The 12,365-nt window shown below is 37.8% G+C and overlaps 1 protein-coding gene across 1 annotated transcript in view; it reads left to right on the top strand.

The window, feature by feature from the left end:
* The window catches only part of ADGRG6 (adhesion G protein-coupled receptor G6), a 133,896-nt gene that overhangs the window by 52,228 nt on the left and 69,303 nt on the right, over positions 1-12,365 (top strand). Inside the window, exon 3 of the mRNA XM_082406053.1 lies at positions 10,910-11,251. Within this exon, the coding sequence (XP_082262179.1) occupies positions 10,910-11,251 (342 nt within the window). The remainder of the gene's footprint in view (positions 1-10,909; positions 11,252-12,365) is intronic.

Genomic DNA, 12,365 nt, shown 5'->3' with positions numbered 1-12,365 from the left:
CCTGGTCCCCGACCCAGTGCAATTTGAAATCAGATAAACATTTTGGCAATGGTGTGGCAAACCAAGGTTCGACCTCATTGCTCAATAGGTGTATTAATTTTATGAAAGTAATAGATGATTTTTTTCTTTTGTAAAGTAAGTTGGTAGGCATCAAGAACATACAAAAGCAGCTATATTAAGTAGAAAGGAGGTGATTTTTTTTCCCTGATGTAACCACACTCTAAATCTTCACAATCTGTCACAGCTTGCTCTGTAATTCTAAGCCAGCAATATTCAAAATAGCACAATAAGTACTGTTAGCAAGATGTGGAAATTTCTTGAGCAGTCGGAATATATCCCAGAAGCCAGGATGTTTGCCGAGCATTAGCTCTACTTGCATTCAACCTGCACTGGCTGATTTACGGCTCCAAAGTGGACAAATAACACAAACAAGCTGAGACTCATGAATACTCAAAAAGACCCTCCTGCCTCATAATATCTTGAGCTGTACGTCGGCATACTCCTTTCCTTGGGGAGCATCAGATGTCTTCATGACCCTCCTGGAAGCTTCTTCCTAGTGGGGGGAGCAGTTGAAGCTCTGATGTGTGCGAGGCCCTAAGTTCATCACTCATACTAGGGTTTTAGAACCAGAAGAGACATTTCTTTCAGCTGTGGAAACCAGGACCTCAATGGCTAGTCACTAGCTAGGGGCAGAACCCACTGTGATCTACTTGCAATATATCCCAGATATTCACACAACCATAGATTATTTCAAGAGAAAGGCAATTTAATCCCCTCTCATCTGGCACAAAGTAATCACTCACTAAATGCTAGTTGCTATTACAGTTGTTATTTTTATTTCTCTGCATCTCCAGAGAAGACGGGTTTATGACTTTTATATGTGTTTATATTGCTTATATTCACATTAAAAAAAATACCTTGAAAGGTATAATTTTAGATCTGGAAAGGATCTTGAGAAAGCTTCTCGTTCAGCTTCATAAGCATATTGTTCTTGCTACAATGTTTTTTTTTATTGTTCTTGCTACAGTGTCTTTTTCCCACAACAATAACAATTTTTTTTTTTTTTATCAGATAGACCTTGTGATTTAGCTAGAAAGGAGTTGGACTAGAAGAAATCTTTTTAAAGTTCAACTTTAGAGTTTACGGAAAATATCTTGAGATAATCTATTTCTTTCTCTCCCTCTCTCATACACTTCTCTAATATACTTTACTTGAGATCTATGTGCAAAGTTAACATTATACAAATATTTTGAAAAGTAATTAATTCCAGTGAAGGATTAACTTAAGGCAGTTAGCATATTTAAACAACCTATTTATGTATAAAATGGAAAGTTTTAACAAAAAAAATTTAAAAAATCTATATTATGTAATTTTTACATCAGCTCTTTCTTATTACTAAGATGTTTACATTAAAAAGTATTCTGTAAAAGGGCAAAATTATGCCAGTTGCATCTATAATTTGCTTTGCTCCAAACCTTGACTATTTAAACTGCTTCCATTATGTGTACAAACCTGAGTGTTTTTTGTTTTTTGTTTTTTTTATGTCTTCAAATTAAAGGCTCATTTGGAAAATTTGAGCTAAGATATATACACTTACTCAGCTACTACCATCTTCTTCCCAATATATTCTCCCAACTTATTAGGAGGGCAAGTTTGTAAAAGCAAAACTAGTTCTAGCTATTAATTTCAGGGACTTTACCTGCACCCACATAACAGGGACGTTTTAATCCTACCTTCCCTCTGACCACCCTCTGATAAACATATGTAAAGATATTTAAAAGAAAACTGAAAATGAATGGAAGTAGGGGCCCAGAAAATTGAATAAATGAATGAATGAATAAATGAATGAATGAACAAACTGAAATATGGCTAACATGCTCTGCTATTAAATTACAACCACAGTCACAACAGTAAAAGTGAATATGATTTGAGCATCTCACTTTGAACCAAGTACAGTCCTAGTACTTTACATGGATATCTCATTAGCTGCATTCATGTGCTTAAGAAGTTAGTCATGTGCTATTTAGCCAGTAATGACATCATTGCCTTCATGGGTATTAGAACTATAATTAGCTTTTATTAGTCTAAGACATTCTCTACTTATGTTGGTAATATTTAGCAATAATTTTCTCATTAATGCTAACATAAACCAGTTTTATCCTGCAATGCTGCCTAGATAGTCCATATGGAAAGGCTTTCTGTGACATTCTCAAGTAAAATGAACATTTTTTTATAGTTCCCTCAGTTTTTTTTTAGGGGTAATATTACATCAAAGTAAGACAGATCTTCGATAAATACTACCTTGGTCACTTTGCTGCCTTTTTATCTTACCCATCAACAGTTAGGCTTTGATTCACTGAATCCTTGTAGAATTAATCTTCCTTTACCACTGTAACTGCTTTTTTCTTTCCACAAACAAGCTGCCAGGATGGTTTGCTGTCTTTTGTCTCTCTTCTTGTCATCCGTCAGCCCTTTGGGTTAGGCTGCAGTGATTCTTACAGCAGTCTTTGTTCTGGTAATTTTGTGTTGTTTGTGTGTACAAGGGTGAGGTTTTAAAAAATATCTGCTATATACAAATCTGATTATTTTACTTTCCCCTAATTAAGACCTTTTTATTTTCCCTACTGCTTTTATTATATTTAAAAAAGAATTTTTTTAGCATGGCTTGCAAAATCCTGTAGAATCTAATCTCTGCCTATCTTGCCATCTTTATCTCATGTTTCTCCCCACCTTGCACACTCTGCTTCAGCTAAACTAAACTCTTAAGTTACTGGAACAATCCCTGCTCTCTCTCACCCGCAAGCCTTTGCAAACCGCTGACCCTACTGCACAGAACCCTCTTTTCTTTTTCTCCTCTGCTTCCCTTCTTCACTGGCCCACTTCTCTGCTGCATATTCAGGTCTCAGTTTCTTCCTCATCTGTTAGGAATGGCTCTGTTTCTACGAAATCTAAACATTGGTTATTGCACTCATCTACCTGCTCCATTAGAGCAATTTTCACATTGTATTATCACAATCTACTTATTTATCTGTATTTGTAGTAATCTCTATGTTCCATCATGTCAGGGATTGTATCTTGCCCACAACTGCATTCCTAGATGCTTAATAAGTATTTACTGAGTGAATGGTTATGGGGAGATGGTGAGAGATGAGTTAGAAAGGGTGAACAGGACAAATATGGAGCGCTATATGTGTCATTCAAAGAAGCTTGTCTTGTTGGATTTCAGAGAAGATTTCAAGTTAGAGAAAACATTTTATTTTTTTAGTTTTTTATTTTTTCAATTCTTCTTTCTCATTTTGTTTTTATTTGTGTTTAAATTAGAAAGAGTGAAAGAATGCTAGCTACAGGGTGTAATATATTTTTTAATTTTATTTTTTAGTTAGTTATCTATTTTATACATATGAGTGTATATATGTCAATTCTAATTTCCCAATTCATGCCACTCCCCACCCCGCTTTCCCCCCTTGGTGTCCATACGTTTGTTCTCTACGTTTGTGTCTCTATTTCTGCCTTGCAAACCGGTTCACCTGTATCATTTTTCTAGATCCCACATATATGTGTTAATATACATTTGTTTTTCTCTTTCTGACTTGCTTCACTCTGTATGACAGTCTCTAGTTCCATCCACATCTCTGCAAATGACCCAATTTCATTCTTTTTTATGGCTGAGTAATATTTCATTGTATATATATATATTACATCTTTATCCATTCATCTGTCAATGGACATTTAGGTTGCTTCCATGACCTGGCTATCGTAAATAGTGCTGCAGTGAACACTGGGGTGCATGTGTCTTTTTGAATTATGGTTTTCTCTGAGAAAACATTTTTGTACTTGCATTTGCATTTTCACAGATATTTCTTGTAGTGATGGGGAGGATGAATTGGAGGTGACAAGACTATTGACAAAAAGACTAGTTACTGAGCTTTTTTCCAGGAGAGAAAAGACAAGAAGCTTAAACTAAGTAGCCATGGGAATGAGAGAAGGGGATAAATGAAAAACCATGAATAAAATCATATATGGTCATGGCCCTTGACAAACTATTTTAAGGGGTGTGGAAGAAGGAAGAGAGAAGGGATATTCAGAGTCCTAGCTTGGATGATTTTCTTACAACTAACACTTATAACATGGATAAATGGTTTGAGGAAAGATGTTTGGATTGAGGGATCTATGAGATATCCAAGTGGGGATGTTGAGTAGACATTCTCGAGTGCGGGTGTGGTGTGCACTAGAACATGTATGTCGTCAGCATTTGGACATAATGGAGACCTATGTTTAGATGAGATCACCCAGAGAGAATGAACGTGGGGGGAGAAGAGCTGAAGAGAGAGGAGAGCCCCATAAAGGAGTGGCTTGGGGCAGACTTGGTTTTAAGGATCAGAAATCCATAATGCAGGATCAACAGAGGTGGCACAGTAGGTATAAGAGTTCTTGTCATAGAATCCAAGGAGAAGCCACAAAGAACAGCTCCTTCGTTGGTGACATGGCATGTCTAGAATTAAAGTCTCTGCTCTTCAAAGTTCTGCTTTTCTCTCATCTCTCTGTTCTTACATTTTTTCTCTTTCTCTTTTCTCCGTCTGCCCATCAGTGTCTTTGTTTGCAAGTGGCCAAGGAAGCTGCTACCTTTGAGTTTATATAACTTTGTCATTCTGTTGTTCATCGTTTTCTGAATAAATTATCCGTGCCTCTAACTTCAAAGAGAGGGCATCTGACTGAGTAGCCAAGCCCATGATTTGGTTCCCTTCAGGTCAGGGGTCCTCCCCTGGGGTCATGGGACAAATACAACTGCCAGAGATGTAGGAGAGGCAGATCTTCCTGGGAGCACGTGCACACATGGAGATTGTGAATAGCTTCTGCAGTATGTTGTTACTTAAAGGAGTGCTTTTCAGGTTTTAATGTGCTTGCAAATCACCAGAAAATCTTGTTAAAATACAGATTTTGTTTAGAAGGCCTGGGTGATTGCACTTGTCTAACGAGCTCCCAGCTGATGCTGCTGCTGCTGGTCTGAGGCCCATACTTTGAACTGCAAGGATTGTAAGGGCCAGTAGAGCAGAGGTAAGCTCAGAGAGGGCAGAGGGAAAGGCAGGAGGAGAACAAGGAGACGGTAGGAACCGAGTGGAGAGACTGAGAATCAGGGAGTGTTCAGAGGCATCAAATGTTACAGAGCATGAGTGAGATCAAATTGGAAGCCTCTTTAGTATAAATAATCTGCATGATTTTGAGAATTCTTTCAACAGTGCTCAGAAGTCTATGCATTAGAGAGCAAGAAGGTCCATGGCTAGATTAATACAGAGTTAGGGGTTTACAGTGCAGGAAAGGAGGGGATAAGAGACTTGAATGTATTAACCAGAAGGTAGATTAAGTGATAGGCCAGGCAGCTGTAGACTGTTTCAGATTGTGCATTGCCCTTAGATTGTTGTTGTTTTGTTTTTAACAGCTGGAGAAAAGCTCAACCATTACTTAAGAGAGAATAGTTTCCCATGAGAATGTGTGTGGGTGTGTGTGCAAATGCATGCACGTGCAAGGGATATATATCTTGCAAGGATATATATCTACATAATAAGCTGACTCTAGAAGGATTTACAACAGTTAACTTGTTTGGATCTCCCAAACGTATTACCTTTTGCAGTTACATATGGAATGTTCTCATGCCAAGGTGATTATGGAAAGACAGGATTCAAAGTTTAAGCATTAACAATATTACCGAAGACAGAAATGTGTTTGAGGGTGTGGTGCATATGGATCTCTTTGGAGCTTCAAAAAATTGTCAAGCTTAATGGTGCCTCACCAAGAAACCTTCATTTCAACTTTTTGTTAGTTTTCTAGCAAGGCCAGACTTAACTGAACTCATTCGAGTAGAGTGGTACACTTTTGAACTCAGACCTAAGTCATTGCGGTACCTTCATATTCATGGTGCTTCCAAAGAACATTTTGAGGTTGAAACATCACAGAGGGAATTCAGACAATTTTCTGGTTAACCCTGGGGAAGCCAGTGTTTTAGGAGGAGTTTGAGAGCAAACAGATATCCTTCCTTGGCTGCTGAGAGTTCTAGCAGGAGAATGGAATGGCCAACGTAACCTTGGTGAAAGAGTGACTTTCCCCTGGACGGCAATGCTGTCTTTGAGTGCAGAGCTTGAAGAGGAGTGGTGAGGGAGCGCGGGGATGCTTGCCAAGTCTGTCACATTAACAGAAACGCAGATGTCACAGCCAGATTGCTTTCCGAGTCCTTGCCATCCTGAAAAAATATGCATAGAGGCCTGAAATCACTTAAATTTAAATACTTACTTTGATGAAGTCATTCAGTTCTGTGTATTATCAGTCATTTAACGCATGCCAGCATCTAAAGTATTATTTATATTTTACATTTCAGTGATGTTATATCTGGCAGCATTTCACTTGATCTGGAGAAATGGTGTGTGGCTGTCCTGGCTTGGTAATGATTAAGGCATCAGGCTGATCCTGGAGCTCTCAGTTGCCGCCCTGAGGCTTAATCTTCAGAAACCACCAAGGCTACTAAATATTTTAAACCTTTTTAAGCAACTCATTGATTAGAATTTAATAGATTCACATAGGTAATTCAAACAGTGACTTTGAACAGATGCCAACTGAATAGGCAACTGAAAGGAAATTTTGGGGAGATATTTTTTTCACCGGCCAGGTTTTACAACAAATTTATTAGTGGCAGTTTTACACACATTTAAATTAAAAACAAAAAAAAGATTTAAGTGCATTCATTTCTTCACCACTTAACACAGTATAGGAAAATCAGTTATTTTGTCTACAGATCTGTGTTGAAAGCCGCTAAAATTAATCCCTTTCTGTTTATCTCTTAGGATCTGATACTCCTGTCTTAGATTTTAAAGCACATAGTATTTGATTTATAGAGAAGTACTTACAGCAAAGGTGGAGTAAGAATCCAAATCTCAGATTTTAAAAAAATGAGATAATGGTTCCATTAAATCTAAATCTAAGTGTTCTTTATAAATTGAGATAGCCTTTGGCATAACTGGGAGGTTTTCCATTTCAGATTTGAGTTTCTTTGAAGAATAAAGTTTTGTGAAAATATGCAGAAGTAAATTATTACTCAGCATTGCAAGCATAGGCAAGAACCGAGGGTGGAATTTGGTTTGTTTGTTTAGATTACCTGAAAACTGCTTTTATAAATTATGAGTGTGAATATGTTATTATATCTGCCTTTGAGAACAACTTGAGCCAGATGTTTTGAGTTGGCTCGCTTTTAGAAAATGTTAACTCTGGTTTTACCAAGCCCTCATTCAGTGGCTACTTCAGTAGCCATCTTTTTAAGTAGCCCCACCTTTAAGAGAGAACAAATTAATTTCTTCATGAACTGGCTCACTGTGTAGGAATCAATTAGCAGTGACATTTGATTGCTCCAAGTGGACAAATCCAAAGCACTACATTTCAGACTCTCTAACATTCTTTACTAAAATACTTCAAAATTAGTTTCTTAAAATATATCAATTTTAGGGTGATTACACTAAGTTTGAGTGTAAACATATGTTTACACTTAATTTCGTATGTTTAACTATGAAATTGCCCATTAAAAAGCATTGTCTCTTAAAACAAGACTTGGGCTCATCACTTTGCTGTGTCTTTTGTTTAATCTTGGCAACTTTTTTCCTCCTCTAGAAAAACACTAGACTTATATTCAAAAGAGCTGGTTTGAACCTTGGTCCTGCTCAATTAGATATGTAACTTTGGACAAGTTATATAATCTTTAATAGTCTTATTCATGTCATCTGAAGAGGGAGGAGGTGCTAATTCCCAGGGTTGTTATGATGCCAAGTGAGATAATCTATGTGAAAGCCCTTTACTGTGATCTATAAATATAATGAACACGATGATACTGTGCCTAGTTTAATTGACATTTCATCCACTTAAGATAATCGCTATTTGGTAGCATTATCTCTAAATGCGGTTTAGCTACTGCAGATGAGAATCACATAGAAGAATGCTTTGAGTGCTTTTTAAGTGATTATTATGGGTGTCTTCTCTTTCTCTTTTCTATCACAATGAGTGCCTAAGGGAAAAAGCGATTCTGTTAAGGTGGGGTGCTACTTTTTCTGTCTTAAATTATTGATGCACAGATTTTGTTATAGTAATGATTAATAATAGCCAACATTTAAATAGTGCTAACTCTGTGGCCAGTACAGTTTCCAGGACCTTCCAGTATTAATCTGTCTAGTCCTCCCTATAACCATGGGTGGTGGGCACTTTTATTACCACCAGTATAAAATGGTGAAGCTGAGGTACAGAGAAATTAATTTATTCAAGACTACCTGGTCAGTGTGGTCAGTCAGATCGACTTGTTTTTATGCCTTTCATTAGCTCTAGGGAAGAATTTGGCAAAAATAATGTATCATGATAAAGACAACAATGAACGTTCGTTGGGTCTTGGATGTAGGGGATAGCACCTCATTTTGGAGAAATGATGCTGCGTGCATGCGTGTTGGGATGACACAGAGACTGTATCTTATTTTCCTTTCTTTTTTTCTTTTATAATCTCCAGTGCCTTTCACTGGGTACATTACTGTTAATCTACTAGGATTAGTTCTCTCTCCTGAGCCCAAGGTACAGTAACAGAAAGCTAAACGTGTCAGAGAGGCAGGCCCCGCTCATCTCAGTCTCTTGCTGTGAGTGAAACCATTGGAAGAAAGAGCCCCGAAACCCCATCCAAAGAGATATCTTTGCAGACCTTATGCACTCAGCCTTTTTTTTGGACTTAGACTTTGGTTGACTTAGTTTCATATACTGTACTTAGTCATTCTTTAATTTAGGTGTGTTTTCTTTCATTTAAGTGACTCATTTATTTGTTCATAAATTTAACAAATTTTATCAAAGGTCTCCCATGTGGCGGGGGTGCTGCGAGGTCCTGAGGGGTAAGATGGTGACTATGACAGGACATACCCTCTGCTTGTTGAGCCTGGAGAATAGTGGGAGGATCAGACGATAAACAAAATAACCTCACACATGGAATTGACCCAGCTGCTCTGAATCCTGCTACAAGGAGAGGAGCACAGTGCCCCAGGGATGGATAAGAGAAGGCATTTGGCTAACACTTGATGACCATAGATTGTTTTCTCTGTCTATCCTCAGCCCTGTAAAAGATGTTGGAGACTTAGGGAGAAAGAGCCAGAGGGAGGGCAAGTTAGAAAGAATGGTTGGGGAGCAGAGCTGGCAAAGCAAACCCCTGCATAACACAAGGTGGCAGCAGGGAAAGGAAAAAAGAAAAACCTAACCTGAGCAGTGTAACACATCTAAATGCTTGAATATATCACTGCATCATGGAAGAATAAGTAGTACTTGTACTAACTACCGTTTTCAAGAAAAGTCATTGCATACTCATTCTACTCAACCCAGTAAAAGAGGGAAGAACACAGTAAGTTGAGAGTGAGTTCCATTAACATGGTAGAAGTCTTTTACTGTTAGAAAGTGTATGTGTCAGTTTTATGACAGTTTATTTATCCAGAATGTTGGATAAATGACATTGCTGCCTACATTTATACAAATGTTTAAAAGCAACATGAATATTAATTTCAAAAGAATCACTAAATAGAAAGACAGTAGACCTTGGTTTCTGGATCCAGCTGGTGACCAGGCCCTGGATAAATACTACTTGAGAAATAATTGATTGCTTTACTTTTCTTCCTACCTCTTATTATCATCTGTCATTACATTATTGTTTGTTTATCTTTGGGTCCAAAACTGAAGTGTAAGAATTATTCAGACAGAGACTTTGTCTTTCCTGCTCATTGGTATATACTATTTAGAATAGTGCCTGGCATGTAGCAGGCACTCAATAAATATTCACTGAATGAATGAATAAATAAGATAATCGCACAGGTATATAATTACCAACTAAAATAAACAAGCGGGAGAAGTGAAAGTATTTTTCAAAACTATAAGTACTGGGCTTCCCTGGTGGCGCAGTGGTTAAGAATCCGCCTGCCAATGCAGGGGACACGGGTTCAAGCCCTGGTCCGGGAAGATCCCACATGCAGTGGAGCAACTAAGCCCGTGCGCCACAACTACTGAGCCTGTGCTCTAGAACGCTCGAGCCACAACTACTGAGCCTGCGAGCCACAACTACTGAAGCCTGTGCGCCTGGACCCTGTGCTCCACAACAAGAGAAGCCACCGCAATGAGAAGCCTGCGCACCACAGTGAAGAGTAGCCCCCGCTCGCTGCAACTAGAGAAAGCCCACATGCAGCAATGAAGACCCAATGCAGTCAAAAATAAAATAAATAAAATAAATAAATTTTAAAAACCCCAAAACTATAAGTGCTTCACACGTACAAGGTGATGCTGTTTCTTTGAATTTTAGAAAAAAATACAATCTGCCAGAAGATAACTTGTTGAATTTTTTGTACTGGTAGCTAGCTTTCTCTTTAAACATTTATTTCCTAACTGTTTCTCATCCATGGTTTGTAACATTGTTCTACATTATGGTTCTATAAGATCCCCTCCACCCCAGCTCAGTTAGCCTGTAGAGTAGAGATTCGTAATCTGAGTCAGTGTACCTATGTGAAATCCAGTGTTGCCTCCTGAGGCCTCATGTACTCCCTGAAATTGTATGCCAAGGGCAGTGGCCCCCGTACACTTTACTGGAGGGAGTCCCCCTGACTTTTATCAGATTCTCAGCATTTATGAGCCCCCAGTTTAAAAAATCAGTGCTCTAAAATTTTGTATTTTTCTTTTACTTTTTGTTGCTCTTTTGGATTTTCTTTTCCTTCTTGAGATGGTTTCGTCTTCCTTTTAATGTTGATGATTATGTTTTGGTATTTTAAAATGTTTACCGTTTGATTGTCCCCATTGTGTGGTACTCTTGGGTAATTGCACGCCTCTGATCCCAGCCCTTCTCTCTGTCTCTCTTTTGTCTGGCCAGCAGCGTGGGGATGTGCCAACTGCAGGGTTGTCCTCTCCAACCCTTCTGGGACCTTTACTTCTCCGTGCTACCCTAACGACTACCCCAACAGCCAGGCTTGCATGTGGACCCTCCGAGCCCCCGCGGGCTATATCATTCAGATAACGTTTAATGACTTCGACATTGAAGAAGCTCCCAATTGCATTTATGACTCATTATCCCTTGATAATGGAGAGAGCCAGACTAAATTTTGTGGAGCAACTGCCAAAGGCCTATCATTTAACTCAAGTGCGAATGAGATGCATGTGTCCTTTTCAAGTGACTTTAGCATCCAGAAGAAAGGTTTCAATGCCAGCTACATCAGAGGTATGTAAACCAAAGGCAGCGCCAACCTTCTGGTTTCATTTAGCATGCTCTACAGTAAACACGAGGACCAGAAGACAGTTATGCTCTTTTATGTGAATGTGAATGATTAGGATTAGAATTTAAGTGCAAGAATCTGTTAGTGTTCTCTGAACGTTCTCATTAGTGATATAGTTACCAGATCCAAAATCTGGTTACAGTAGAGCTGAATTCTTTTTATATTGTTTATATACAGAACATTTAAAGGCTGCTTGAAAGACCCTGTAGATATCCCACAGCTAATAATTGAATCTGTAATTCTAACATCTCTCCATCAAACATTTAAAACATTCTTATTTAGAAATCCTTTTATTTTAGGCTTTAAAGATGTTGCCCTTTTCAGGAACTAGGGGGACAAATGTAGGAAATAAACATATAAATTAAAATGTAAAAAGAGCTATGTATAACTGAAGCTAATAAACAGCAGAGCCTGAGGAAAGCCCCTTGAAAATGGCGAATTGAAGGAAAGAAATATATTTTTATCAGACATATTTCCTGGATTCTGGCATATCAGAACATTTAAATAATCTCATTCTCTCCAAGCCAGTCTTTGCTTAAGGAAAACTCAAGCTTTGAGACTGTGAGATTTAGTTATAATTTTTTTTTCCTTCTGAGCTGCTTAAGTAGGTGTTATGTATCAAAAAAAGAAACAAAAGAGAAAGGCACCACTCTGACCATTATTATTACAAATTGTGTTTTTGGTTTCAGCTTTATTTACTGTTTGTGACTGACATTAGATATATGTGTGGTTAATTGAAACACACATGCTTTAATTTTTCAAATAATGTTTTAAGGTTATAAGATACTGTAGGAAATTTGAGAATTAAAAAAGAAAAGCAAATTAGAATTACCTGTACATCTACCACCCAACCATAACCACTAATAAAATGTTGATGGACATATTTCCTTCAAGCCTTCTTATTTTAACAATGCATGTAGAATACTGGGTTCATATTGTATAAGTATCCCTTTGGGTAAGTAGACCTATAAACTGCTTTATATATAAGAAGTAAACTAAAAAATCATCTTCTATTAGATTCCATCATGAATTTTTGACTAGAATATTTATATTAAAATG

Source organism: Balaenoptera borealis (assembly GCF_965194805.1).
Source record: "Balaenoptera borealis genome assembly, chromosome: 9".
Classification (NCBI taxonomy): Eukaryota; Metazoa; Chordata; class Mammalia; order Artiodactyla; family Balaenopteridae; genus Balaenoptera; species Balaenoptera borealis.
This window is presented reverse-complemented; position numbering and strand designations above follow the sequence as displayed.